At 51.0% G+C, this 27,713-nt stretch overlaps 8 protein-coding genes and 1 long non-coding RNA gene across 19 annotated transcripts in view; 5 read left to right on the forward strand and 4 right to left on the reverse strand.

Moving 5' to 3' along the window:
• Window positions 1–1,249: 1,249 nt before the first annotated feature.
• LOC126311213 (uncharacterized) lies at window positions 1,250–2,712 on the forward strand. The gene is made up of 4 exons (XM_049992167.1): window positions 1,250–1,489; window positions 1,573–1,615; window positions 1,800–1,896; window positions 1,995–2,712. Exons 1-4 carry the CDS (start codon window positions 1,273–1,275, stop codon window positions 2,619–2,621), a joined length of 984 nt encoding a protein of 327 aa, XP_049848124.1. The 5' UTR covers window positions 1,250–1,272; the 3' UTR covers window positions 2,622–2,712.
• On the reverse strand, window positions 2,645–5,699 carry LOC126311211 (uncharacterized). Its single transcript, XM_049992166.1, has 3 exons — window positions 5,571–5,699; window positions 4,701–5,500; window positions 2,645–4,612 (listed from the first exon to the last, which is right to left on the reverse strand). Exons 1-3 carry the CDS (start codon window positions 5,679–5,681, stop codon window positions 2,854–2,856), a joined length of 2,670 nt encoding a protein of 889 aa, XP_049848123.1. The 5' UTR covers window positions 5,682–5,699; the 3' UTR covers window positions 2,645–2,853.
• A 397-nt stretch (window positions 5,700–6,096) lies between these two features.
• Window positions 6,097–8,179, forward strand: LOC126311214 (uncharacterized). Its single transcript, XM_049992168.1, has 2 exons — window positions 6,097–6,213; window positions 6,282–8,179. Exons 1-2 carry the CDS (start codon window positions 6,135–6,137, stop codon window positions 6,743–6,745), a joined length of 543 nt encoding a protein of 180 aa, XP_049848125.1. The 5' UTR covers window positions 6,097–6,134; the 3' UTR covers window positions 6,746–8,179.
• A 510-nt stretch (window positions 8,180–8,689) lies between these two features.
• LOC126311215 (uncharacterized) overlaps window positions 8,690–27,713 on the forward strand; it is a 60,232-nt gene continuing 41,208 nt past the window's right edge. The window contains exons 1-3 of one of the 4 annotated variants that reach the window (XM_049992170.1): window positions 8,690–9,044; window positions 9,209–9,535; window positions 9,673–13,492. In XM_049992170.1, coding sequence (XP_049848127.1) covers window positions 8,799–9,044; window positions 9,209–9,535; window positions 9,673–13,353 — 4,254 coding nt within the window. In that variant the 5' untranslated portion in view covers window positions 8,690–8,798 and the 3' untranslated portion in view covers window positions 13,354–13,492. Of the gene's footprint in view, window positions 9,045–9,208; window positions 9,575–9,672; window positions 13,493–27,471; window positions 27,616–27,713 lie in introns of those variants that run through there. The other 3 variants (XM_049992169.1, XM_049992171.1, XM_049992172.1) reach the window with 3 other exon arrangements.
• LOC126311220 (uncharacterized) lies at window positions 12,497–15,290 on the reverse strand. Of its 5 annotated transcripts, none has more exons than XM_049992179.1 (3): window positions 15,201–15,290; window positions 14,909–15,054; window positions 12,497–14,811 (listed from the first exon to the last, which is right to left on the reverse strand). In XM_049992179.1, the coding sequence occupies exons 1-3, from the start codon at window positions 15,231–15,233 to the stop codon at window positions 13,434–13,436; spliced, it is 1,557 nt and encodes a 518-aa protein (XP_049848136.1). In that variant the 5' UTR covers window positions 15,234–15,290; the 3' UTR covers window positions 12,497–13,433. The 5 variants fall into 5 exon arrangements, with proteins under 5 accessions (XP_049848136.1, XP_049848139.1, XP_049848137.1 ...); XM_049992182.1 differs by having other exon boundaries at window positions 12,697–14,811; window positions 15,150–15,288; XM_049992180.1 differs by having other exon boundaries at window positions 13,434–14,805; window positions 15,201–15,288.
• On the forward strand, window positions 17,253–18,675 carry LOC126311230 (uncharacterized). Its single transcript, XR_007554467.1, has 3 exons — window positions 17,253–17,348; window positions 17,487–17,740; window positions 17,951–18,675. It is a non-coding gene; the product is annotated as an uncharacterized LOC126311230 (long non-coding RNA).
• LOC126311178 (NKAP family protein-like) lies at window positions 21,333–22,676 on the reverse strand. The gene has a single exon (XM_049992127.1). It carries the CDS (start codon window positions 22,674–22,676, stop codon window positions 21,333–21,335), a length of 1,344 nt encoding a protein of 447 aa, XP_049848084.1.
• LOC126311218 (uncharacterized) lies at window positions 23,731–26,042 on the forward strand. Of its 3 annotated transcripts, none has more exons than XM_049992176.1 (2): window positions 23,731–23,852; window positions 23,920–26,042. In XM_049992176.1, the coding sequence occupies exons 1-2, from the start codon at window positions 23,822–23,824 to the stop codon at window positions 26,040–26,042; spliced, it is 2,154 nt and encodes a 717-aa protein (XP_049848133.1). In that variant the 5' UTR covers window positions 23,731–23,821. The 3 variants fall into 3 exon arrangements, with proteins under 3 accessions (XP_049848133.1, XP_049848132.1, XP_049848134.1); XM_049992175.1 differs by having other exon boundaries at window positions 23,774–23,852; window positions 23,943–26,042; XM_049992177.1 differs by having other exon boundaries at window positions 23,801–23,852; window positions 23,963–26,042.
• On the reverse strand, window positions 24,802–27,601 carry LOC126311226 (signal recognition particle receptor subunit beta-like). Of its 2 annotated transcripts, XR_007554465.1 has the most exons (4): window positions 27,350–27,601; window positions 27,121–27,247; window positions 26,619–27,051; window positions 24,802–26,555 (listed from the first exon to the last, which is right to left on the reverse strand). XR_007554465.1 is itself a non-coding variant. In XM_049992188.1 (3 exons), exons 1-3 carry the CDS (start codon window positions 27,245–27,247, stop codon window positions 26,372–26,374), a joined length of 744 nt encoding a protein of 247 aa, XP_049848145.1. In that variant the 3' UTR covers window positions 25,977–26,371. The 2 variants fall into 2 exon arrangements, 1 of the variants encoding a protein (XP_049848145.1); XM_049992188.1 differs by lacking the exon at window positions 27,350–27,601 and having other exon boundaries at window positions 25,977–26,555.

Genomic DNA, 27,713 nt, shown 5'->3' on the forward strand with positions numbered 1-27,713 from the left:
TTTGAAGGGTGTAGCATTTAGAAAGTCGCCGTGCACATGCGCGCTTTGACAGTTAGGAAAGAGCTAAAGTCGGTGCAGGCAAGAGTGGCGTTTCGTATTTTTGACGATTGCGATTGACGGAGTCGTTTGGCGTCAACGGTTCTTTAAAGGAGGATCGAAATAAGAGGAGGCGCCCAATTATCTTTGAAAGGTGGGGGCGCATACACCTGATTATGTATGTATTGGGCTTGAGTCTGAGTTTCGAACGTTGCGCGCGATTTTGGGGCGGGTGGTTTTTTTGTTGTTAGGGTTTTAAGCAATTTCATTTTTTGACGCTGGGTGAATGGTAGATACGGGTGATTTGACCGAGCCGGCGAAGAGGTTTAGGCAGTTTTTGATTTGTCGGTTGCGAGAGTGTTGTAAGTGGACTCAGTCGATCCGTTTTGAGTAGCGTTGTGGAGATTGTCGACGGAGAATTTGTAAAACGCGTGACGGCTTGTAACATTTTTAGGATACGCGTTGTAGAAGATGGCTGCGCAGTTTTTTGATTAGGTTTTTGTAGTCGTTTTTTTTTTTGCGTTACAACGCGACCTGCTCGCGGTTTGTGCTACTGTCGAAGAGCATTTTTTCCCGTTGTTGCAGCATTGGGCGTTACACGAGCCCATTTTGTAGTTAAATAGCGTGTATCTCGGTGGGGAATGAAGTGGTTGGCGAGATGGATCATGTGATCGGTGGCCTGGGCGCTAGCGGGCGCTAGCGTGCGCTATGAGATGTCTGATTGAGTGAGTTCTGGCACGATAGATAGGACTCGCCGGCCCTTTAGTTGTTTGGGGAAAATGCGTGGTTTTGGAAAAAAAAGATACAAATATTTCGTGCATCATCGAATTCGCGAGTTCGCATCAGCACAACAAAAAAAATGTGTGCGTATCATACGGCACGGTCTAAGAACGAGGTGAATCCTCCATGGAATGAGCGTGATTGTATTTGCTGATGCACGCGTTGTATTCTGAAGTTTTTATTACTATTTTTTAGCGTCGAAGGCAGTTATGAAAGGCGAGGCCAGTCGCATGTTCCTCTAGGTTGAAAAGAGAAGCGTACTGCTCATGGCAGAAGAAGTCCGCAAGAAGTGGTTTCACGCCTCACATACAACAACTCATTCCACTAGAACCATTTCAATGCGCGCGGCTCAGAGGTTGGCTCATCATAAAAAAATTTATGACTATGAGATTTAATAATATTTTCTTCGAAAAGATTGAACTAATTCATTTGTTTTTAGCCAGCTATCTCTGCTCTATGGTTGCTCACAATTCGAGCAATAAAGGGATGACCAGATATGTGTGGAACACGAAATTCTGGCCGTGGATACCAAAGGATGATGTGACGGTTGATTTGAGTTCCTTACCAGAAAGCATCAAGTCCAAATATTCCTTAAAGTATACTCCTTGGCTGTTGTTTCACCCAAGAAGGCCGAGCCTGCCCAGACCCTCGCACTCCACATTTGAGGACAAATGTACCGTTTCCTGCAATCTTTTTTTTTTAGTGCTGTCGTCTCAAAACACATTCTCTGACCAACAGAACACGTCCTATTGCTAGTGCTCGATCACACTCTGGTGACCGTGTTGAAACAGCTGTTACTGTATGTATCTCGCGTATTTACTATATTTTTTTCCTCCATTTTTTTTGTCTGAGGACACGCGGGTCCGTCTTCCCCTGCCTCAGAGGGCTTCGTGTACGCGAACACATAAAGCTCTAACCAAAAACCCCTTGTTGGGCGGTTCTTGCTCGCCATGTGCATGGGCTGGGGATGCGCGCCTCCTCAGGACCAGCCTAGAGAGAAACAACGTGCTTGCGTCAGACATCTTGTTTTTAGAAGACTTGGTTCGTGCAAAGGCCATATCCTACCTGACCCAATTCACCGTACGTCCAAGACTTTTTCGAGGAAAGAAGGCTGGGTAAATGTTGCAGAAAAATTTTCTTTAACAAAACCGTCTAACTCAAAAAAAAACGTGAACTAGGATAAGTTGCGCTTGGCCATACAGAAGGAGTTTGACAGGATTTGCGCCGATTTTGATGAGCAGAGATTTTTTGATTTTGTGGCTGTGTCTGTTGAGAGCCTGGCTGTCGTGAAAGCCGCGCAGCTCTACATGAACGCGGCCTGTCGGCCATCCAGAGGAGATCGTTGGTGTCGACTGTGTGATTCCATAAAGTTTTCGGACAGAATGGTTTGCTGCATTTTGTGCGGAGACTCGTTTCATTCCGACTGCATCCAGCGCGTACTGACCCGAATTCCTAACTTTTGTGTATACCAAAACGCTCTATTTTGCTGCTCTGGGTGCAACTGTCTTATTCAAAAATACGAAAGCCTACATATTCGCGTTAAACAAAACAGGCCCTGCAAGTGGTACTCTATTCTATTCTCGACGGCGTTCGCGAGACGCCCGTTTTCCAGCCTCTCGGAGCGCAGCTGGACAAAAATAAGGAAGCAATACCAACATCACGAACAGATGGTCGGTTCCAAAAAGTCTAACTACCTCACGCACAAACCTGTCCAGAGCAAAGAGCACCTGGAGTGCGCGGCGAAGCCCATCAAGTCACTCCGTCACCCCAAAATTTGGGACAACCGCTTTCTGGTGACTCAGTGACAGGAAAAAAAAAAAAAAGAAAATTTTTTTGAATTGGAATTCAAAAAAATCTTTTATGTAAATAAATTCTCTATTTTCACATTGCACCGGCTCTGAACCATGGCACTCTCGACGCTCTTCGAAACCGAGAGTTCCGTCGCATGGCAGTCACCTCGGCTTTCAGGCGTGCGCTGAAAAGCTTCACAATGTCTTCGAGCGCGCTTCTCAGAAATGGGCAACGAAAAACGCACAATCACGACCACTGGACGGTGGTGGTAGCTGAGCTGAAAAGGTTGATGGGATGAGAGATGACGAGCGTGCGCCAGCGACTTCCCGAGACCACTTCCCAAGAAGATTTCGAGAGTTCCTTCGAGTCAATTGTGACCCGACTGACGTCGGGCGACCCGTGAATCTTGATTTCCTTGAGCACAGAGCGAGGCTGGGGGATGTAGTTGAGCACTTGTGGGACAATGTGCAGAGTGGACTCGGCGACGGAAAAGTGGATCAGCGTGTACTTTTCCCTTTCCAACGAATCGAGCGATTGTCCGTCGTCGAGATAGAGCTTGCCCTCGGCTCGAAGGCCCTCATCAAGAGAGACGAGGAGTCGGAAGGGGTTTCCCCGAGACTCGTAAGTGGTCATGCCTGGGTCCTGGAGGGGCAGGATTCCCCCGCCGCGGAGAAGAAGGTTGATCTTGTGGAGCGGCGCGTCGAACGTCCGCAGGCGGTCCTGGGGACAGGTGCAGTTGTAGAGTTCTCCGGTGAAGTAGTCGTACCAGAGTCCGGACGGCAAATACCCGTCGACGGAGACGGCTTTTTCTTGCAGCACGGGAACGACCATCAAGTACGGTCCCACCATCAGTTGGCGATCGTTTTCCAGAGTGTTGGCGTCGTCGGGGAACTCGTAGAACAGGCCCCTCAGCACGGGGTCCCCCAGCGTGTGGGACTCGTAGAACAGCGTGTAGTAGTAGGGCAGCAGCGAGTACTTGAGCTTTATCGTGTTTTTGGCGGTCTTCGATAAAGCGGGGCCGAAGGCGTACGGCTCTTGGGAGACGGCTTCCTTTTCGTTGTGGTTTCGACTGAACGTGTAGAAGGCGCCCAGTTGAATCCAGCGAGCACACAACTCCGACGTCGTGTTTCCGATGAACCCGCAAATGTCGGCGCCGACTAGAGGGATGCCGAAGAGGCCCATCGTGATGCTTCCGGAAATCGAGTAGTGGAGGTCCTTCCAAGTGGAGTGATTGTCTCCGAGCCAGTGGCCGGCGTATCGGCCGGTTCCCACGAAGCTAGACCTCGTGATGATCAGCGTTCGTTTTTCGTAGATTCTGTTCGCCGCCTCGTACGTCGCCGCGGCTTCGGTGTGGCCGTAGAGGTTGTGCACGTTGTACGCCGTCGAGAGCGATTGAACGGCCGACAGCGAGATGGTGTGCGCGTCCATGGGCTCTCCGCCGTTTTCGGGCGCGAAAGAGGGCGCCGCGCTGGGCGGTCGAGAGAGCGGGGACTGAGGGGAATGAGTCTTGAACCAGTCGGTCCTGAGCACCATTTGCAAAAGGCCTAGTAACTGCCGTACGCACAGCGAGTAGAGCGCCGACGAGACCCACTCGATTCTCTTAAACCAGCGCGAACGCTCGTCCGCCCCGCCTCGAGGGTCCTTGGAGCACTCTCCGTCGCAAAAGTTCGACACTTCGTTCATGTCGATCCAGATCCCGTCGAATCCGACCTTTTTGTGGAACTTTTGCAGCTCTCCGCCCCAGTACTCGGCCGCCCTCGGGTGCGTGAAGTCGACGAAGTACACGTCTCCGGGCCAGACTCTGCCGAGCAAGTACGACTCGGCAGCGCTCTTGACGAAGACGTCCTTCCTCATGCCCTCCAAAAACGCCTCGTACTGGTAGTCGACCTTGATGCCGGGGTCGAAAATCAACACGTACTTCTGGTGGTGGCTGTGCAGCCTGCTCGCCAGCGACCTCACCTCGCCCTCCGGAAAGTTGACTGGGTCGACCGTGAAATCTCGATAACTGCCGCGAAAAGAGAGAGAGAGAGAGAGAACCCCCGTCAGAACACGCTCTTCGCTCCCTAACGCCGTCCTCCTCGAACTCTACGTACCCGTCCATGTAATCGATGTCGTTCCACATGGCCTCCAGCGGAATCCCGGCGTCCGCGTACTTCTGCACGACCTCGGCCGTCTCCTGCACCGTCTTGTACCCGTATCGACACTGGTGCCACCCGAGACTCCAATACGGCGGAAAGTGCGTCTTCCCGATCACGTACAGGTACTGGCGCACCACGTCCCTGGGGGTCGGACCGTTGAAGAAGAAGAAGTCCAGCACGCCCCCCATAACCTTGAACGTCAGGGACTCGTTCTTCAGCACGACGTCCATGCCGTTGCTGTTCAGCAGGAGCACGCCGTGCGCCTTGCCGTTCCTCATCTCCATGTAAAAAGGGTGCGCGCCGTAGACGTTCAAGAACTCCGGAGTGGCCAAGTCCTTTGTAAAAATCGTGTATGTGCGGTCGTCGTAGGGCAAACGCAGCGGCGCCACGCGCTCTCCGAGCCCGTAAATCACCGGGTCCCCCGGAAGCGAGGTGGTTATCTCAAGGTACCGGTCCTCGAACACCAAGCCGCCGTCGTCGGAAACTTCGAAGATGGGCCGCTGTTCCGCGTCGGCGCGCCGTCTGATCGAAAACCCAAACGACTCGCCCTTCGAAAGGGAAACCTCCAAGTTGGGGTGACTCGCGTTTTGCGGACCGGGGAGCACCGCGTCGGGCACCCGCCACCGGTCCGCATCTCTATCAAGAAACACAACGTTGACGATGTCCTCCGTGTAATAGGTGGTCCTCATGAGCACGTTCTCGACGTCGCGGCCGTAGGGCCCCCCCGTGCTCGGCTGAAGTTGCAGCAATACCGACTACACAGCACAAGCTCGCAAAGTTAAGTCCTCGAAAAAGCGTTGGGCGCAAGCGCGGGGCGGGACGTACCAGTGGATCCTCCAAATCGGAGCTCGCGTATCGGTACTTGGCCTCCGCCAGGCACAGGAGCCAGCCCGCCACGATCCACGCGAGCGCGAAGGTTCGCAGTCTCTCGTCCATGACTGCGCTCAGAGCAGAATGAATTCTAATTCGCGCGCAAAAACGTGATAAAACGGCTAAAAAAGCACAATTCTCCGGCGTCGCGCTCGGCTCGGCGCGCTTCAGCTCCCGAGCGGCCACGGGGCTCGGCGGCGCTTCCGGGCGTGCAGCGCGCGGTTTTCCTGTCGCAAATTCCGCTCTCCTCGCCGGCGTCGGAGCGTCCGGCGAGGCGCGGCGACCCGATTCCCTCGGGCGACTCGGACTTCTTGCGACGCCGAGAACACGGTGCGCGGCGGACGCTTCCCGCCCTTCGCTCGCCGCGGTCCGGCGCTCGCGTCGCCGGCGCCGACCAAGAGAGGCGCCACAGCGGGGGAGGAATCTGACGTCTGACACGAGAGCGGTTAAAAAAAATTACGCGTTCAAAATTAACAATCGTGTTTTTTGCTGCCCCGAGTACACTACAATGTTATTCCCATGAACCACTTCGAACGAAGCATAAGCCAGTGGGTGAACGAGCTCGTCAGGAGGAACGAATATGTCGACGAGAAAACAGGTATTTCGTCTATCCTTTCTGACACTTTCTCTCTCTACGCGCTCTGTTCTTCCTCTTACAAATGACAGTTATCTCGCACCTCAAGGGAAAGATGGAGAGCGCTAGAACCCCCGAAGACAGACTGGTCGCGCAGGAGTACCTGTTGAGGTACATCGACATGGTTCGGGGGCCGCCGCTCAGCAGTCGGGCGAGCGCCGACGCCGCGAGGAGACTGGTGCTCAATTCGCTGTCGCAGAACGCCAGAGCGGACAAGAGCTCCGTCGACGCGTGGCGCCGCGAGTCGGGCGAGAGACACGAGGGAAGGAAGTACAGGAAGTCGACGACGCGGAGAGGCGAAGACGGACCGAAGAGATCGGCGCGCGACTCGACTAGTTCTTCCTCGAGCGGCAACGGGTCCGGAAAGGGAGCACCGCCCGCGAGCGACGTCGAGCCTGGCGACGCGCAGAGGGAATCTTGCTACAAAAGGGCGAAGAAGAGAAGAGGTCGATGCGACGAAGACGCAGGTGGGGACGCCGGCGCGCGTCACCTCTGAGGCGTGCGAAGAGAGGGGGTCTTCGACTGGCCTCTCCCCTTCGCGAAAAATTCGACGCGAACGCGCGTGCTCGATCGTCGGGTTTCTATGGCCGGCCCGAGGACGGAGTGCGACCCGGTGTGTGTTGGTTTATTGGTTTTTTGCACAAAAATTTTTTTTTTTTAGGTCGATACAAATTGAGCGTTAGGCACTTCGACGTCGTCTTCTTCCATGTCTCCGTAATTGATAACGAATGGACCCTTGATGTAGTCGTGAAACGCCGGGAGTTTCCAAGTCGAGTCCGGCCAAAGCCCGATCGAATGCGAGCCGTTCTCGGCGTTCGTGACCGTTTTCGACACCAGTGCTTCTATCTGTTGGTGCACCTCGGCCAGGTCTGCCTCGATGAGCCTCAGGTTTCTGTCGACTTCTTGGTACTTGTAGTAATTCTTGGCGAACTTGGCGTTGTACGACACGTCCGTTGTTTTCGACGGTCGGTGACGAGTTGCTTTTATTTCTCGCGTGAGTTTTTCGATTTGTTGGTGTTCGCTGGTGATGGACTTCAGCAGCTTCTTGAGTTCGAGCTGGGACGGCTCGTCGAACAGGTGAAGGATGGAGGAAACTTTTTCGTAGGTCAGAGCCTGAAAGTGGTTGATGTCAGGTGTATTCGCCGGTCTGTTGGCATCGCAGACGGCGACGGAATTATTCGCGTAGTGATGATTGCTGTCGTTGCCCGTCTGGTGACCATAGACGTGACCACTGCGCGCAGGAAGAGTTGTCGACGGGTCCAGCTGCGGCGAAACCGACTCGTTTTCGAATTGATGACGCGCCTTGGGCGTGCTCGGAGGAGGAGACCTTGGTCTTTCTTGGTCCGCCGCGAGCGCATTCTTTTTTTCGTCCGGCGGCGCGCGGGCGCCGTCCGCAGACGGCGGCTTCGTGTACTTGTTCGAATCCCCCCTTGAGTTGTTCTGGGGCCAGTGCTCCGGCGGCCTGGGAGCCGCGCTTCCGGGGTATCGGTGACCCCCTCCCTGGCGGTGGTACGGGTGACCCTCGTGGTGGTCGGATGCGCCGTGGTGGCCGTAGGAATGCCCGTGACCCCTACCGGAAGCGTTTCCGTGAGGTGCAGCATCGTAGTCTTTGCGGTATCGGGTCGACTCGTAGTCGCTTCTTCGTGCACGGGGGTGATGATTTGTGTATGATGTATGCCATGTACGGTCGCGAGGAGGGGGGTGGTCGTGGTTCCCTCGAAAGCCGATGGGTTCCTCGTCCCTGAAGGAGCCGCTCCTCTGATGCTGGTGATACGAATTCCTGTGGTTTAGGTCTCCGTCATCTCGGCGAGATCGATGCTCTTCCAAACTCCTGTCATTTTTTTGTCAGCTATGGTGTATGCGGGCCGACACTGGCGAAAGCGCCTCGCCTCCGTGGCACGCACTCGACGGAGTCATCGGGTGCCTCATCGCTTGAGTACCTTTTGTACTTTTTTTCTGGCAGCCCCGCTGCGTCGGTATGTCGCCAGTCCCTATCCTTGTTCATTGGTGAGAGACAAAGTTCCGCGCTGCGCAGTTCACTCTCTGTAGTTCTGGCGCCCTCACTGGACGAACTTCGAGTCTACAGCTGTTTGCAATGCTTGTCTACCGGAGGAGCTTCGCACACCCGGAATATGCACACATAGGGTTTTCTCTGCATAGCCTCAAATTGGGCACAAAACTTTTTTTTTTTATCCGGTCCGCGACTGTGTGGCTGAGACGCGTGTCTGGCGCATTTGTCAGTCGTGGCACTCTCTTGGTGCGCGCGTCTCGCTCGCGCAAGCCGCTCCTCCGTCTCGCGTCCAGCTCCAGGCGGAGGGACAGAGCCCACCTCTTCGCATCCGTTCAGAGCCACCGGCCTCTTTAAGGCTTGGGCAGCCCATTCTGCTTCTTTTTTTTTTCTTGAGAGGATCTCCTTATCGCGGAGCCGTTTATCAAAGCGTTTCTTTCCCTCTTTCTGTACTCTTGTCTTTGCCCTTCGGCCAGCGCCGACTTCTCATCTATGCGTCGCGGCACTTCGGCCTCTAAGCGGTTCACTTTCTGTTCTATATATGTCTGACGAGCAAAGCGGCTTCTCTGGAAGCCAGGGCCCATCCTCAGTCGGCGGCGGGGCCCCGCCCGCCAGCGACGCCGCCCCAGGCCTCGAGAACGGCGAAGAGAGTCCCTCGCGCGGCAGCGGCGGGTCGACGAAGTCGCTGTCCGAGCTCGACAAAAGCGCGACTTCGCCGAGCCGCCCCTCAGAATTCGGGGACAAACTAGACGAAAATTCGCCACGTGAAGGCGCCGTCCGCGTCGACGTTCGTAGCAATCTCTCAGATGTGTCACTGTCCACATTTTTTGAATTTTAAACCTGTCATGCGATGACAGGTAGGTGACGTTTGTGTGGCTTTTACGTGACTGACATTTTATTTTGCCTCTCAATGGCTGACGAACAATACGGCGCGCACGTTGGCGAGACAAGAAAGGAAATCAGGACTCACCGAGCGCTTCGAATTTTGCCGCACCGCCCGCCGCGGTGCTCGACTATCATGGATACGAGCCGGACGAAAGCGGGGCCGTCTCGTCGCTCGGCGAAGTGCCTCATCCGGAAAGCGAAGAACGGACCGAGTCCGCTCCATTCGAGTGGAGCAGGGAAAACTGGACGCAAAGCGCGTCGCGAGAAGATTCAAGTCAGACCCTCGCGGGAGACGGCATAACCGACTCAGATTACTCCACGGAGTTCGGTGACACCGCGATGAACTACTCCACCGACGAGGGGACCATCGAGCTCAACCCGCCCACCGATTCGGTACGTACCGATTCAGAAAGCGTCGACTCAGAGCAGAGCGTATGTTGAAAAATGGGTGACACAAATCAAACAAAAAATGCGCATCTGCGTAGAGCTGAGAATAACCGACTTAATAACCGACTTTTCTGACACTCAAGCACCTTTCTCTAAAAGAAGAACAAACTAGCGAGGACGCGGACGAATCCGGCTCACGATTCGGGGAGTCAGACCCCTCTATCCTCGACTACAGCAGAATCGAGTCCATGAGCGCACAAATATGTGATCTGGAATTTCACAAGGAAGTAGGCGCGCCAACGGCTTTGACAACTTCCAAGGAATATGTTTTTGTCGGTACATCTCGAGGATGCGTCGTCATCTTCAGCATGGCAGGGGAACTGAAGGGCGTCCTCAGTCCGGCAGAACCCCTACACCAAGGACAGGCCTGCCACATGTCGGCCACCCCTGATTCGAAGTGGCTCGCTGTAGGGCATTACTCTAAGTACATTACCATTTGGGATGTAGCTGCGAACGCCTGTTTCAAAACCATTCAAATTCCCGAGTCCGTCGCCAGTTCCCAGGAATTTAGGTCCCCTGTCGTCAGCATCGACTTCCTCAACAAGACGAAATTGCTTGCCGGCCTCTCAGATGGGTCAGTAATTTCGTACGCGTTTCACCGAATGTTTTTTGTGTACAAAGTCGAGGAACAGATTCTGACTGGAGACAGCCTCGGAGAACCTGTGCTGTCTGTAAAGCCCCTTCGACCGTCGCGAGAACAACACCCAATCGACCAATATGGTCTCGTGGCCTGCGCCACGACCAGGCGAATGCTGATCCTGTCGGTCTCCAGATCGATTTCCGTTCTACTCGACATAAAAAGACCCGAAACGGTCTCCACGAACTCCAATGCGTGCGTATCCTGGAGAGAAATGGAGGAAGGTGGGTTTCCGCCCACCAGCCCCATTCTCGCGGTCGGATGGGGAAACCTAGTCTGCATTATCCGAATCTCCGAGAATCCCTCCTACTTGGCCATCTCCACTGACGTGAACGCACTCAAACACGCATTGGTGGCTACCTGTAGGATGCGGTCCGAGGTAATCGGACTGCAGTGGCTGGGGCAAGACACGCTGGTATTTGTGTGCGCGTCTGGTGAAATCGGCGTCTTTGACTTTTTGACAAAAAAAAAGGTTGAAACAAAAGATACCCAAATCGACGTGTCCCTCCAGACCAACCTCCAGCCGCCCGTCTGTCGCCAGTTCATGTGCGGTTCTCAGGGGTGTGCCTACTTGTTGGATCGACGAGGCGTCTACTCATTCAGAGTCCTCTCTTGGATAGAGAGAGTCAACAACATGGCGAAAAAAAGTAAGCTGGGTGCGATCGATCTGGCGCTAGCGTTCTACAATGGCGAAGGACTGGCCGTCAGGGAGTTCCCGATGAGCCGATCGAAGGCAAAGCACTTGATTGTTCATGAAGTGAAACGAATTCTGTACGACTACGTCTTGTCCAACCTACCTCCGGAATTCCAGGATGGCACCATGCATCACTACGAAACGGTTGCCACAACGGCAATCAACTACTGCTTGATGATAAAATGCAGCAATTTCTTGTTCGACAAAGTCCTTCCGCTTTTTCGGTCTGGAGGGAAGTTGAACCTCTTCTTGGAGAAGCTGGAACCGTTCTTGTTGAACAGAGAAATCTCGGACTTGCCCGAAGAGGTTCTCTGTTCTCTGCTCGAACAGTACACATGTACCTCAGAGCCGAGTCGGGGCATCGAATTTATCGTATCGAAGGTAGACGTCTCCAGATTAGATTTCCATCGAGTCACGAAGACGTGCGTGGAGCGCTGTCTGGACAAGTTTCTCTTCAGTTTGTACCTCAGAGTGCTCGGAGATTGCGTCACGCCAATAGAGCTTCTCATGGACTCGCTGAGGGGAGAGGTGCACGACTTTGGCGAGTTGGAGACGTTCCGCTCAGAGCGACGCTGGAGACAAGTTGGAAATGGAGTCATGTCATTTTTCAAGAGCGTGATTTCGGGAAAGCTGTATGCAGACGAAGCGAAAATGAGCGCCAGCGATGTCGTGCGCATCGTCAGAACGATAGCTAAATATTTGCTGTCTGAGAAATCAGTTGAAGAAAAAGGATGGTCTCGCTTTCAAATCTCTGTTCTGTTTTATGCCGACATCGAACAGTTCCTCGCGTGTCTAGCCACCGCATTTGACAAGGTTTTAGACCTCAATGTGGAGAGGCAGTTTTTGCTCGTTCTCATTGAATTGGCAGGTGAACAGCCCTTCTTCTCAGCGGAGTATTACAAAAATGGGCCCAGTGGGGGGAGCCCTTTCAGCGATAACGAAGTCACATCGTTCTTCGAATTTCTATCCGTCTACTTCAACTTGGGCGTTGTCCAGCTGTCGAGCGAGGTGATAACTCGCATCTTGGACTACGCCATGCTCTCCAAGGATGTCGCAACCCACGCTCGTCGCGAAGCCATCGTCATGAACATCGTTGAGGCTTGCTCAGCCGACCTCCTCGACTGCGACGCGCTGCTTCTCTCAGCCGACAGCGCGCACTTCTATAAGGCATGCGAATTTTTTTGTCGCCAAAAGCGGGACTTTGCGTCTGTGGTGGCCTATCGCTTTAAAGACCCCGGCTCAGACAAGTCCGGACTGTTCAAGCTCATTCCTGACTTTCTCCTAGACGAAACCCGGCACTGGAACGTTCACAGAGTCGAGAAAGAAAAAATCGTCAAAATGACTCTAGAACACCTAAAAGAACTGTTGGACGCTGACTTTTCCAAGACTTCAAACCTCGTCGTCGAGATCCTTCTAACCGACTTCGACCAAAATGCTACTCTCAAAGCGCTTGAACCCTACCCAAAACTCCAGTACAACTATCTCAGTGCATTGCTCGACAAAGCGCGGTGCTCCAAGAGTGTCTGTTCGCTCGATGCCTGTCACGGCGCAAAGGCGGCAATCAAAGGACGCGTACCTTTCTCAAAATCTTTTGGAAACCGGTTATTCGAGTTGGTGTGTACGTTGGTACCCGGCGAGGCGATCGAATGGCTCGAAGCGAACTCTCTCTACTACGACCCGGACGTCGCTGCTTCGATGTCACGAAGGCACGGTCTGACTTCGGCCTACTGCATGTTGCTAGAAAAGACCGAAAAGTTCGAACAAATTCTGAACTTCTTCTTGTCAGAAATTTGGAAGAGCCTCGAATTTTATGTAGACGCTCTAAAGCAGGCGCAGGCGACGAACGAGATCGATGGCGCGAAGAGGCTAACTGAATCCGTAAATATGCTGATTTCTCTCTATCAGCGAAATCAAAAGAAATTCAATCCAGATGAAACTCGAGACGTCTGGTCTCAGACTCTTCATGTCTTATTAGGTCCCTTGATTCAAGTAGAGACCCTCCTAGCCTTCGGACAGTCAAACGGCCGGTCCCCGACCGAGTGCAGGACAATCGACTTAGGCGGACTGGAGAAGGACCAGCTGGAAGCGCTAAGGGACGTTCTAGAAATGCTCCTATTTACCTTCTTGAACCGTGTGGCCGCCTGCATAAAGGCCCAAGACGTCTTGCAAGAAATCATTCGGCAGTACTCGTTTGCCCCATTTTCCTGCCTCAGGAATACCTTGATCTACTTTCTAGACTATTACAAGTACCAGAAGTGTTCCATGGATATCGTAACCCACATTTTGGATCGCGAAGCACACGACATATTCGAGCAATTGGTGCTCAAGAAAAAAGAAGGGTGTATACAAAATTTAGGGCTCGACACAGGTGCGATGGGGGAGGACGCTCCGGAAATCAGCGGCAGCACTCTCAAGAAATTCTCGTCTCTTTGAGGGCTTTTTCGCGCTAGTAGCACTCCTCTCCTTTCGAAAAGCCCAGATATGCGATTCTCCGAGGGAGGATCGGCGTATTCTCATGTTTTTAGATAAAAGAGCATATAGGCCGTGCTGAGAGACTTGAATTCCGGAGAATGTGCATTGACGATGTCTTGTTGGGACGCGTACGATACGCGCTGATCATCGAGGATGATCCATTCCTTGCCTTCTTGTGCCTCTGAGTCGGGTAGCTTCACAGCCGCAGTATAGTGTCCATAATAAGTCGATGTGCCAAGGTGGAAGATGATGCCGCACAAGCTGTATTCTAGCGCTTCGGCAGCTTTAGAATGCTCGCCGACTGAAACTTCGCACAGCCATTTGGGGTCGATGACAAGCTTTTCTGGATAGGAGATGTGGTGATTGATTTTATTCATTTGTGGTATATACCCATGCACTTCACCACATTGGTTGTTCATACACCATTCAAAGCGTTTAAGGTGAAATACTAGAATCTTGGGAAGGCGGTGAATTTTGGTGAAAAAAAAGGCCTCCACGTCCGATAAGCAACTGCTGCATTTATACTTTTCGGATTTACACAATAAACACTTTTTGACGAATTGATCGAGTAAACAACTCAACTCTTGGTTCTTTTCTCTCTCGATCGACAGACTAATGTCATAGAAACATTCGTCGTGATGTGATTCCAACTCGCATTCCAAGCATTTGACCGTAGAACGAATTTCTCCGCGAAACATCTTCTCGACAAAACTGGGATCGCTAGATTTTTGGCACGAGTTAGTTTCTTCCTTTTTTTTTTTGTAGCTTTGTTCAGGTTGTTCAGTAGATGCGTCTTGGCTCGCCTCTCTAGGACGCTTTTTTTTGTTTTTCTTGTACTGCTCCTGGTCGTCCGACTGTGCCAAGTCGTGCGCCCTCTGACGCTCATTCATTTTCTTCACATGTACATGGCCGCTCTCTAAATAGGAAATTAGCCACCCCCAAAATTCGTGCACGTCCTGTTGCTCCGACGCCGCGCCGAACTGCTCGTTCGCCGCGCTCAATGCTTTCAAGAAGGGGTGTGGGTCTGCAGAACAGCAGTACATCATCGGCAGCTTTGCATCTGCCGCGTACTGGTCAGTCGGGTGATGTCGGGAACGCGGCCCAAGCTGTGCGTAAAGGCCTACCAAAGATTTCAGAAACTCCCTCAGTGTTTCACTCTCTCGCTCTTTCGGTTCGTCACCCTCCGACCTCTCGTTGCTGACTGAAGAATCCGCTTCCGGCGCCCCATGAGACCAGCATTGAATCTCTTCGAATGCGTTGTGGAGTGAGGACAATCCCTCATGAAACCCCGGAATGTAGTAAAGCACTTGCAGGCAGGAATTCAAATAGCATGTGTTCCCGAAGTTCGATATGCCGACGTAAGGCGCCGGTGTCGTGCCTCTGAGCGTGCTCGGCACGAGCCTCTTACAATTCCTATCACTTTCAAGCAGAAAAAAAATGTCAAAAAATTCGTTTAAGAGAAAAAGACAGCTGCTGATACCGTTTTTGTACCGAGTACCACAGTTCGCAGACTCACCTCTTCTCCTTTTCGATCGTCTCTTGTGAAGGTTCTGCACCGGGCGCGAGCTTCACCGTCACGTCAGACTCTGTATCCAATTCTGTCATTGATGATTCCCGCGCAGTGCGATTGATATTTCCCGTAGGTCGAGACGACTCGTACTTCTTAGCATGTCAAAACGAATAAAAACAAAAAAATAAGCCAAATTTTCTGTTACAAATGCACGTTGTCGTCGCCTACAACACAGCTTGGCACCTACCGTACAAGACTGCCTATCACTCTACACAGGCCAACAGCTTAAAAACAGTACCTCAATTTCGTCACTTTGAATCGGCATCACCATGCCACTTCATCAATGCCCTTCCAACCAGCTGTTACTTGAGGATTTGAGGTGCTCTGACAAATTTAAAAATACAAAATCTGCAAAATGTGTGCACACTTTATTTTTAATTTGTCACAAATTTATTAATTGATCTTGCTACAACACTATTTTGCTTATCAAGGCTTGGTTTATCAAAATTCGACTGAATAAGATTTGAATTATTCATCTCTACTTACATACTTTCTATTTCTTCGTTATCCTCGACTATAAACTATGCATGTAACCTCTAGACCTCTACTCTGGTCAGACCTTCCATCCCTTATGTTTGATAGTCGTCTGGCAGAGAAGTATGAATTCGATTTCTCGAGACTTCCATTTTCAGACTTTTGGAGCATGACTTCGATTTTGCTCGCCTACTTTTCGTTTTTATATTTTGTACAGGCACGAACTTCCTACAATTTTTCTTGACATATCACCCCAAAAACCCTTCGCTTACCTTTTTTTATCGCTCCAATACGCAAAACACACTCAAGATGACGATGAAAAAGAAGTCCCCAGTTCGTCTCTCGAAGCTGCCCTTTTTTCACAACTTGATACTCTCTGTTGTCTCACTAGTTCTGTGGGTGCTAATCGCCACCGAGGCTATCCCGTATATCAGGAAGCACGGCATGTTCTCGTCTATATGTGATGCGAGGTTTTTAAGCACGAGAATTGAGTGTCTCTACTATGTAAATTACCTGTTAAAAATCTACGAGCTCATTGACACAGTTTTGCTGGTTTTGAAAAAAAAAAAGCTTACCTTCCTTCACGTATACCATCACTGTCTCACTCTGGTTCTGTGCTGGATTCAGACTTGGGGACGAGCTACTGTCGTACGTATGCGAAATCAGCCTGTCAAAAAATTTTCAGTCTTTAACGTCCTTTTTGCACACGCCTAGCAATGGGTACCTATCACCATAAATCTCATCGTCCACACATTCATGTATTGGTACTACGCAATGGCATCCATAGGCGTTCGTCTCTGGTGGAAAAAATATTTGACAAGTCTTCAAATCGCCCAATTTGTCATTGACTTATTGGTCTGTTACTTTGCCATTTTTTTGCGTGTGTCTTATTTGCTCAACCGTTCAAAGCTAAATTGCCATGGCGAACTTGGACCGGCAATTTTCGGATGTTTGTTGCTCCTTTCATATCTCGTTCTGTTCATTGAATTCTACCGAAAAACATACTCGAATCCCACCCCTTCTAAACCTCAGAATGGCTGAGGTATCTTTCACAGTAGAAGATTTTGTTGAAAACCATCTGCATAGAGTACTACTACTCGAAGAATAGTCTTTTTATATTACACGCACGAAGGCGCATAAAGGATGATTTTAGCTTCCAGCAATAAATGCGTTTTCAAAAAGAAAAGATATTGATTGTTTACACAAAAGATAATTGTGAATTGTATTATTGTTTCATTTTTTTTAGCAGAGCCTTATTTTTCATGTGCCCTAGGTACCTTTTATCGCCCTTCATTTTCTAAAATAGAGAAAGATCCGACAGACTCGTGCATACGCGGCTCTCTGAACTATGCTCTGGCCAGCTCTCCGACCAGAATGGACCTCGCCAGAGGAATGATGTTCGACCGAGGACGATGGCCGCACGCTGGACACGATCACTTTGCCTACAATCCTGTAGTGCAAAAAGGAAAAAAGTCGGGAATGTGGCGAGGGTGACAAGATATCGCAACGTTAGGGACTTTTTTTGTGTGGAAGTAGATCTACCGAGAAAAATATGTACACGAACCACGGGTCACGTTTCTGAAGACCGCTCACAACTTTGATACGCTTTTGAGCGCGATGAATACGATGCGCACAGTTTGTAAGCATGTAAACCGGTGCATATCCTCTACGAGACTGTGCTCTTCTACTTAGCGCATAGAAGAGGTCGACGAACGGAACGCCGATTTTCGGATGCTTTAGGAGAGGAGTACAGCTCAGAAAAAACATAAATTCAAAGAAGTATAAAAAAAAATCATTTTCTAGCTAACCTCAGAGATAGACTTTTGCTCTTGTGCTATGCGAAAAATTTTTCATTCCGCTGCCAGTGTGCGTCCTTTTCAGTAACAGTATCGGTGAAGTGCAAGCACTAAAGGTATGATTTATTAACAATCCCACACTGCCAACAAAAGAACGAAACCCATCCTGGGGACCTAGTCTCTTGAACCATGTGCTGACGTCCGCAACTTCATCGTTCCTGATACAAAATTTTATGGGTGATTTCGAAATCAAGACTCTGCGCATGAAATGCAATTGACGCAATGATCGGAATCTCTGTCACCCCCTAAGCTGACAGGTGGGCCGGCGGCAGTTCCGAACCTTGCCGCGGCTCTCTCGAGGGTTCTGATGACACTATCACCACCAGGCGCTCAAAGTTTAATGTATATGCTGTCACATTATTTACTTCTGTACGATAGGCGGTTGATGTGGAAATTTAAGCGCTAAATGGAAGCTTCTCGGGCAACGGGACCGCCAAGCGGCTATTGGGTACGCCATCATTGGTGTTAAGCTGAAATCGAGTACTTTTTTTTTTGTGTACTTTCCACACACAAAGTTCAAAATGATGTTTTTTATATGGAATTACCGTCTGAGCACGTAAACCGGCTTTGAGGATAATGCTGCACCCTGATTGAGCACGAAGGACATCTCAGCCATTCGCTGAACTCTTGTTCATTACTGACATTTTTCGTACGGCAGATAAGGGGTATCCGGCGAGAGGCGTGCCCAAATTCTTGACAACGAAACTGGTAATTTTTCGCGGCGTGGTCTATATTGAAAACGTGCACACAATGCTGATCAGTGGTGTACTGGTATCATGTCGCCGCACGGAACTCTAGAAAATACGAATGCACGTTGGGTAGGCGTGAGTTTTCTTGATTCGCTTTTGGCGAAATTCAACTCGGAGTCTCTTTTTTCCTGTTCGTATTCTGGATCTCATGGCATATCCATGGGGTGGCTACCCTACCTGACATCCGGACGCTTCCGTGACATGTTGCGCAACTACAAAAATAGTTGATAGCGTAACGCAAATTTGGTATATCTTTGTTTTCCATTTCATATATTCGGAGGTGTATTCAGAAAGACGTCGACTGCGTGCATGCACAGTTTGTTTTTTGTACTGGGGAGATGGCGTTGGGGAAGAAAGGGTGGCTAGCCCTATTCGAGCCATCAGCATACGTGAATTATTGATAATCGCCCGTGCACCGTTCGGTACAAATTTATACAAAAAACCGTTTTTTTCTGTCTAAATCATTTATCAGGATCATTTGTGTCCTCGGCGTTTTTTGGGGGAAGCAAGGCCGAAGAGGTTATAATTGGACTATTGAATGTATTATAGATCCTTCTGATTTTTTTTTCACCTAAACCTGGAACCAACGACAGCTGTTCCATTGTGCATCTGAATATGGCGCCCACAGATCCGAACATTTTGAGCAAATTGATTGAATCAGTTGAGTTGACAGGTTTGATGGCTCGGAGGCAGTCCGTGACTTGACTCAAATAATCTGCTTTAGACCTCTCTTTAATAGAATCCGCGCTTTTATTTTCGAACGCTTTGAAGGTTTCTAAATATCGCGCGACTTCGCTTTCTGAAAAGGCCAAAACGAGCGCCATGTCGGATAAGATACCTAATTTGTTGAGGAACAGCATGGCTTTCTCGTGTTGCATCGTATCTACTAGGATCAGCAGCACGCGAAGTATATACTGCTTAGGGAGCGTGGAGATTCTACCACTGATGTATCGGGCATTTTGATGATGAAAGCGCAGTGAAAGAAAAAGTGCGCAAGAAGTTGGCGTAAATTGAAAATCTGGATCAATGTTTTTTGTGAATTGCCATTTTACATTTCTCAATTTAGAAAGAACGGGGTTGCCCTTTTGTCTCAGATTGACCAACAGAAAGCTTGGGTCTAGTGTATCTGGCGTCGCCAGGAGTCCTGGGCGATATTTGTCTTTGGTGGATTTTGTGTCCGAATGCAGCCATTTGACGCTTTTATGAAAGGACAGAGAGACGGGGTTGAGAGGTGACATTAATTTGGGTGGCTCGGGAGTCAAGGATTCGTTTGGTTGTTCTGGAGCTAGGATTAGTGTACGGGTAGTCCGCGAGAGCGCGTTATGCATTGTGGTACATACGATGTGTTTGTGGGCCTTGGTGAATTGGCGCGGCATTTTCAGCGACCGGAAGTGCCTCGGTTTCTTCTATAGATGCGGTTTCGAAAAGACTCTGCGGAGGTGATTTTTCATCGTTAGAAGTCGGCATTTGTGTTGGTTTCATCGTGGTAGATTTTTTTTGTTCGCGGAATTTTTTTTTTTTTTGATGCATTTGGTAGGGAGTCATGTTTGGCTGCGGGCATCTGACGTGCGTTGCGGGGTGTGTACGCATTTTTGTACTGCCCCGCTCAAAGGGGGCGTACGGTCGAACTAGACGGCGTGGTTTTTTGGGGTGCCTTGGCTCAGAGGAAGTGGCTGGCGCATCTTTCTCGTCGAAGTGTCGGTTTTTTTGTTTGAAAAATTCGTTGTGCATTGGGCGATACTGTACTAAAAAACAACACGAAGATACCGGCGCGGCCCTAGACGCGCGCGTTGGCTACCGTCGAGATGGGGACGTTGGTGATGAGGAGTGCGGTAGCCTGTGCGCTACCAGTCATCCAGTTGGCGTTGAGGACCCCTCCGTTTTGAATGAGATTCATCAGCTGTTCTCAAGGGCCAAAGAAGTTCAGGAGTCAAATCTGCCAAAAGAAGTCGCGTTAGAAAGACAGCTCAACTTGGTCGAGGAGGCGCTGAGTCGGGCCGTCTCTGCCCTTGGATACAACCATCAAATTTCTCAGATGATGCTGATTCAACACGTCGAGGTACTGGAGTCACACAACAGATACGAGCAAATAGCAAACTTGTTGTGCGTTTGGGTTGAAAAAAGTCAGTTTCCCAAAAATGACAGAATTAATTTGCTCAGGTTGCTGGTTGAGGCGCTGCACAGTTGTGGGCGTCCCGGCGCGTCTCTCCCCTATTCTCGCGAGTTAGTGGGTATGCTGAGGGTCGACGAGGACCGCGCGTCTGAGCAGCGCGTCGAGGCACTGTTCAATCACGCCATGACGCTGAGCTACTTAGGGGATTTGGACGGATGCAAGGACGCGTATATGGAGGCCTATTGCACGATGAAGGGCTGGGGAGAGTTGAGAAGGGAAGACGAGAAAAGAGCGGAGTTGTTGAAGAGCACGTTGACCAATTTATCGTCTTGTCTCTTGAAGCGCGGTTGCAAGGAGGAGGCAATTCCTTACATTGAGAAGGCGCTCGGTGCGATGGAGGCTCGCATGGAGTTCGGTTTAGAGAGCGTTAAAGAGAAGAGGGAATACTTCATGGTGGCGGAGGCTCTGGCGGAACTTTACCTAGAACTGGGCATGAAGGACCGTTCCTTGGAGGTGTGGAAGAGGCTGCGTCGTACCGCGTATGCGGAAGAGGGTGAGGTTGTAGCGAAGGAGGAGAAGGAGATGTTGGCACATCTTTACCGCCGACATGGACAAACGTTAATTTTGTCTGGAAAACCGGATTTTCTGGAAGAAGCAACGACCGCCTTAGAAAAGAGCTGTTCAATCTACAGGGAAATGGGCGATAAACACTCTCTCCTCGACGCGCTGGATGATCTTGCATCCGCCCGTGCCCTGCATGCAACAGACGGATCTTCGCGCGCGCTCTCGGAGGTGTTCGCGGAGTGTCTGCGTCTGAGCGAGGAGGTCAGAGGGAGAGATCACGCCGAGAACGCGAGACACAGGTGCAACATGGCGATCATGCTGTGCGAAATAAACGAAATGGACGAAGCGCAGAGATTGGCTGCCGAAGCATGTTCAACACTCGAAAGGCTGAAAATGGATCGCGAGGAAGCATATCTGTCTTCGAAACGCGTCCTCGAAGCAATCAAATGCCTCAAAGAGCTGTCAAAAAATCGGAATCGTCTGATTAAAAAAAACCCCGGCAAACGCCCCTAAACCTAGTCGACGTTCCTCCGGTTTATTCGAATTTGCCTTTTTTCGGACCGGAGATTTTCGAAAAGGCGCGCCGATTCGCCTCTCCTTTCTAAAAATAGAGATCAACTTTCTGGACGATGAGATTTGACCTTCTCGTAGAGCGATCTGCTCAAGTCCGCCATGACTCGGTTCTCTCGCTTATTCCTCTCTTCCATGTTTAATTTTTCGAGCAGCCGCTGCTCCTCGTGGCTGTAAATTTGAGATTCTTTGCGAATGCGGACCGCGTTCATTCTTCTGTGGCGTCCTCCGCTCATCTGGTATCCAAGTTCTTCGTATTGCGCGATCTGATCGGCAGTCAACCCGATTTCTCCACGTCTGGGGATGCGCTTGTTTTCTTGAACAAAAGACGCGTAGGCGTCCGCCTCTCCCGGCAGCATAGCCTTTTCGTATCCCTTGCTCAATCCAATCTGCCTTAAAGGCATGGGGCCAATCATGTCCTCTTCCTCGACGACTGAGTCGCTCTGATCCTGACTGACCTTCATCTTCTTGACCTTCAACTCCTGCATCAGCTCGTACTCTTCTCTCTTGCTCTCGTCCATCAAGTGATGAGGAACGACTTCTTCTCTCCTCTCAGACCGACGAACGTGCTTCTCGCGGTGGCTGTGCTTCTTCTTCTCAGACGAGTGCAACGACTCGCCATACTCCGGACGCGGCGGAGAAGCCGCCCAAATGTTCACGGCCGGCGCGTTCTGACGTTGCGCCAAATAACGCCTCAGTCGATGAATCTTCTCAGGATTCCATGTGTGATACACCGAACCAATCAAAACCTCCTGCGCGCTGTCGTCTCTCAGCTCGCCATACACCATCTCGCCCTTCTCGAGCCTCTCCAAGTACTCTTCCGCGCACGCCGAAAACAAAGACGTCCTTTCCCGCTTCTCGAAATCTTCAGAAAACGAATCGGCGTCGCGACGCCTCAACGGCTCTCCGTGCGAATAACGGCTATCTTGCGATCGGTCGCCGTCTCTGTGGAGACGCGGCGACCTGGTGCGGTCGCGCGCTTCTCTCCTGTCCGGCGATCTAGGGCGATCGTGTCTATCTCTATATCTCGACCCGCCGTACGGCGCATCTTCTCTATAGCGCGCACCGTCCGCCACGCGTCTATCATCCTCTCTAAAGTGGCTCCCATCGGTGCTCCTCGACCACCTCCTGTCCGGAGACCGGTCCTCCCTTCTTCTCCCGCGTCTGGACTCCTCTAGAAAATATTCTCTGCTTTCCCCGAACTGTCTCTGTTCGCCTCTCCTGTTCATTCTGTCGTCCTCCTTGTAGCTCAAGAACTCATCTCCGACCACGAAACCACCGCCTCCTTCCGCACCCCCGTCTCCACGGCCGGCAGCCACCCTCTCCCCAAAACCGCTTCCTGCCGAACTCTCTCCGCGATAACCCAACGAATCTGGCCTCTCTCCCATTCGACCTCTGTTCAACGACGCCTTCTCTGCATCCTCCTCCCTCGTGCCCTCACGCGCGTCTCTTCCATCTAAACCCCTCCCCCTATCGCGCTCTCTCGAACCGCACTCTTCGCCACGCCCAGCCATTGACGCGCGTCGACTCGGCGAGTCCATGCTTTCAACTAGGCCAAAGCAAACAATCCTCAACTCAAAAAAAAAAAAAAAAAAAAAAAATAATTTTTGTCGAACCTCGTCCACTTCCTCCCTATCCCCAACTCCAACCCTGTCGTCGACACACTCCCCCTCCACACCAAACCATCTCGTGAAACTCAGGCCCATCCGATGCCACCCAACAAACGCCTCCGCTTTTTCGACGACCTCGTCAAGTCTGCCGTCACGCCCGGATATATCGGCCGCGCACCTCTGAAAGTCATCAACGTCGTTTTGACCGCCGCCATTTTGGTCGTCGCCGTGGAACTTTTCACCTCTAAAAATACCCCGACCTACCAAATTTGGCTTCATGCATACATGCTTTTCTCGTGCATAGGACTTCTCATAAGCATCAACTGGGCCGTCCGCATAATCAACAGCCTTCAGGCCGCACAAAAAAATCCACCACCTGTCAAAGTCCGACCTCCTCCATCCTGAAACGCCTCGAAAAGCGCGTCTCAGCCCCGCCCTCCTGTACCCCGCCGCGACTCCCTCTCCAAAAAATGAGAGAACCCAGGTGAACGCTTCAATAAATTTGGCAAGCCGCATGTGTCATTTGACGTAATACCTCAGAGAACAACGCAGCTTTCGGAAAACAGTGACCGCTCGAAACTTAATACGCACTCTGGCGCTGCAGTTCGGGAGAGCGCGATAAGCAAGTCTGAGTCCCCATCAATCTCTGACGCCTCGACTCGTGCCAGATCAGATGGGTGCGAAGCCGGCGACATTGTTTATAAACTGTGAGCGCTTGTAAACAGTGACTTCTATCCGCACAAGTGTGTCTTTTTTTTTTTTTTTTTTTTTTTTTGAAATGCTGGTTTATCGATTTTCAGTTGGGTTTATTCTTTAATTGTTGCACGCTATTATCACCGACGAGAGGTCGAATTGCTACATGTTCTCTGACACTGCCTGGGCATGAATTCTTGTGATGGCAGAATTTGCGAACTATTGAAGGAATGGCACTTGTTTTGCAGACGCGATGCACCTGTACGTTACGTATCACCTTTTTTTCATTCCATCAAGGTATACGAGCGGTAAAATTGCTAACGGCAAGCATCTCGGGTGGGCGCCACGAAGAATGCTAAGCCTGTATCCAGAGCGGAGGTCACCGCTCACCTGATTCAGACGTTTGGGTACCAAGAAAAACCACAGCAGGGCTTCTCGGCAGGTGAGAGCGGAATCAGCGACAAGGAGCTAGAGAGGTTATTCGATATGAGCTGTGCGTCGTGCGAGAATTATATTTTGGAACTCATTGGCACCTATGGATGGGATTTGGAAAAAGTTGAGCAATTTTTGACGGGAAAAAATCCCAAATTTGCCAAAGTTCGATATTGCGAAGAGACCATTGTCACCTCGCTCTTGAACGTTCAGAATGAGGCGACTTTTGACCAACTTACGCGCTCCAAGTCTAACAAGACGAACCAGCTTGCTAAGAGCAGAGAACTTCTGGACGAGGGTCGCTTGAACGGCGCCAAACCTCTAGAGAACCAAACACACACACACACTTCTGGCAACCAAAACAACTCTCCCCGCTGCGCCTCGACCAGAGGCGCAGTAGAAGGCATGTCAGAAGGAAAATCCGAACGTTCAACAGCAGCCAATCTAGAACCGAAAGAACTGCAAGAACTGCAAGAACTGAACTCGGTCGGCGGCGAGTCAGTCCCCTCTGACGCCATCCAGCACCATGTCAACCACACGACAAAAGACGGCGATGCGCAATGCCAACGGGACAGTCCCGTCAATTCTCGCCTTACCAACAAAAGTAATTTGCCCTCTGGCAACAGCTCGACTTCAGCAGATGGCTCGGGATCTGCTGGTAATGGTTCGTTTGGTCGAGACGGCACGAATTTCCTCTCGTCTTCTACTGGGGGTTCACAGGCCGGCGTGGCACCGCCTTCTGGGCCTAATCGAATTCCTCAAAATAAAAGCAAGAGCATATTTGGTTTTCGAAACCCTTTTTCATTTTTTTTTAAAAAGCACACAAAGCCAAATAGTGGTACAACATCTTTGCAACAGAAACAAGCGGCCGTCCCGGCGAACCGGCCGAACTCAAGTTCTGACAACACTGCGCCTTCGATCAAGACGAAGCCCAATCCGCCTCCTGTCCCCTCTCCGATCGAAACCCACCAAAAACCACGCCCCTCTCCTAAGCAAGACTCCGTGTACCAAAAACTGGTCTCGAGCCCCCCCACTTCTCCCCCCAAGTACACTCCTGCCGCCAAGGAGCCGGGGGCCACACTCAGCGTTCCCTCCTCGGGGGCCCCTCCCTCTCCTCTTGAGCACCTGCCCCCCAATTACTGCAAGAACATGTACATCAATGGCATCTGCGCAGAAGTCGGCTGCACCAGTGCCCACATTCAAAAAGCTATCATCTGCAATCAAATACTCATGTACAGCGAATGCCGACTTCCGAGCTGCCCCCATATGCATCCAAACGAAATCACCATTGTAACCTACGTGAATGACATCAAAAAAACGTTCGTGGAACTTTGGCCCCATTGGCATTTTGAAGACGTCCTCCCTCGCGCGAAAATCTTCTGTCCTCTCTCTATGAGGCCCAAGAACTGCAAGTATGGAACTAATTGCATCATCAAAAACTGTCCCAACCAACACCTCGTACCGACTCTGCACGCTAAAAATTCGGCGCCCTCCAAACCGCTCGTCCCTCCCTTCATCCATTCAGGCCCAGTCGAAAACCTCCTGAACGTCACTCACGACCCAAGCCATCACAACCTGGTCCTCAGTATCATGAAGGGACAATCCAAGGGCGAGCAAACCCTCCGCATCCTCAAACTCGAGCTCATCCACAACCCCCAACTCGACAAGCAGTACAACGACTACTTCATCCAAGTAAAGCGCAGAAACATGGTCCGACCCACCGAAATCTACGCCTTCCACGGCACCTCCGAGCCCTCTATCAAGGAAATCACCACCCACGGCTTTGACGTCTCGCTAGTAAAACGCGCCATACACGGGTATGGAATTTATTGCGCCCTTGATCCAAATGTCGCCATAACTTATTGTCGAGGTGGAAACAAAATGCTCATGGTCAGACTTATCACCGACGGACTCAAGTGGATCCGCAAAGTCCAGTACTACGTCGTTCCCAACTCTGCTGGAATGAACCCGCTCTATATTATCACCTTTGCTTCTCAGTCCAAATCGTCTCATTATTAGTCTCGTAGGTCTCTCCCTTGCTCGCGCTCAGCACCTGCGTCTCTGTCTCTCTCCTCCGAGCGGATACGAAAGTGTGCCAACAGAAAAACGATGTCCCCGAGTACAATCAAAGACGCGTGCGTCAATCGATTCGGTACAATTTCTCGTCCTCCTTGTCTCTCGCCGTCGAGATAACGGCCGGTATCGCCTCATTCGCGCACACTCTGGGCCCCAACGGCGCGACGCTCGAGGACGCCACCAAAAAGTTGGCCATTCATTAGTCGGCAACGGCTTTAGAAAAATGTACCAAATCCCCTCAACGCCCGGGCGACGCCGCGCTCCGCATCGCCTCAAATCAGCTTTCGCATCTGCGACACAACCCGGTCCACCTGGTTGTTCGTGACGCTGCATGGCACAAAATTATACACTCCGCACTGCGAAAATCTGAAAGGAGTACTAAACTCGGACACCGCCTCGCGCCCCTCCTCCCCCTCTATCGCCAAACGCCCCGGACGACTCAATACAAGCTTGTCTCTGCGCAGATAAAAGATCAGAACCCTCTTCACACACATACACACACACACACACCATCCGTACATTTCCGTTTCGAGCATTTTTTGAATGTTCGCACACGAAGCCGCCGACAACACGTCCTGCATGTTGCACGCCACGACCAACTTTGCTCCCCTCGTCCTCTCCAAAACTCTGTACAAGTATTGGGACACCATGATCACTTCGCTCGCAATGGACGCGCTGTTGACAAACCAAATCACCACTCCTGCCTGGTCCAAGTACGGGTCCAACATCGCGCGGAGTCGCTGATGTCCTGGGAAATCCACCAACTCAACGCTCTTTCCTTCTATCCTCGCAAAACCTCTATTCGGAGCCATAGACGTCACCACCTTAGGGCACCTCTCCGTCATCATTCTATAAAAAAAGCTTGTTTTCCCGCTGTTCATGGCGCCCAAAATCAACACACAATTTTTCCTTTTTCTGACCGCCGACCTCCTCGTCCAGCCAATCACCCCTCCTGCCTGACGCGTCAGCTTTCGGCGATGCACAAGCGCAAAAAAAAGTCGTAGCAAAAAAAAAGTCGTACCCAGCAAAGAAACAAACAGCGCTATGCAACAAAAAACCACGATCCATGCCGGCTCCACGAAAACCCCCCATCGCTTAAGCAGCTCGTGACAGAAATTCAGATATTCCTCCAAGTAGCTCACAACCATCTGGCGACTCAAAAAAAAAAAGCTTTAGCAGCTCCTCATCCATAGTACAAAGCACGCCCACGGCCCGTGTCCACCGGCACCCATTCCATGTGTCATCTGTACCTGTCTATCTTGTAACCTCTGTTCAATTATGCACGGTGGGGTACGCGGACCCGTTAAACTTGATGCCACTTTTTTTTTTTTTTTTTTTTTGACAAACGAACCAACCTCTACAAACCAATCTGTATTCTAAACCACGCCCTCTCGCGACACCGCAGATCCCGTTCAAAACCCCCCCTCACTCAACAGCATACTCAGCAACCATGCAATGGCCGTGCGCTGTTGCAGTTATTCTACTGCTCCTTATCGCCTCCTCTGAGCTGTCTGCGGTAAGCACCACCACCCCGAATGCGTTTGAAAAACTGGCCTCCTCCGTCCTCGGGGCGCCTGTTTTTAGGAAGCAAACCTCTCCGGTCCTCAACTCGGA

Source organism: Schistocerca gregaria, unplaced genomic scaffold (assembly GCF_023897955.1).
Source record: "Schistocerca gregaria isolate iqSchGreg1 unplaced genomic scaffold, iqSchGreg1.2 ptg000400l, whole genome shotgun sequence".
Lineage (NCBI taxonomy): Eukaryota > Metazoa > Arthropoda > Insecta > Orthoptera > Acrididae > Schistocerca > Schistocerca gregaria.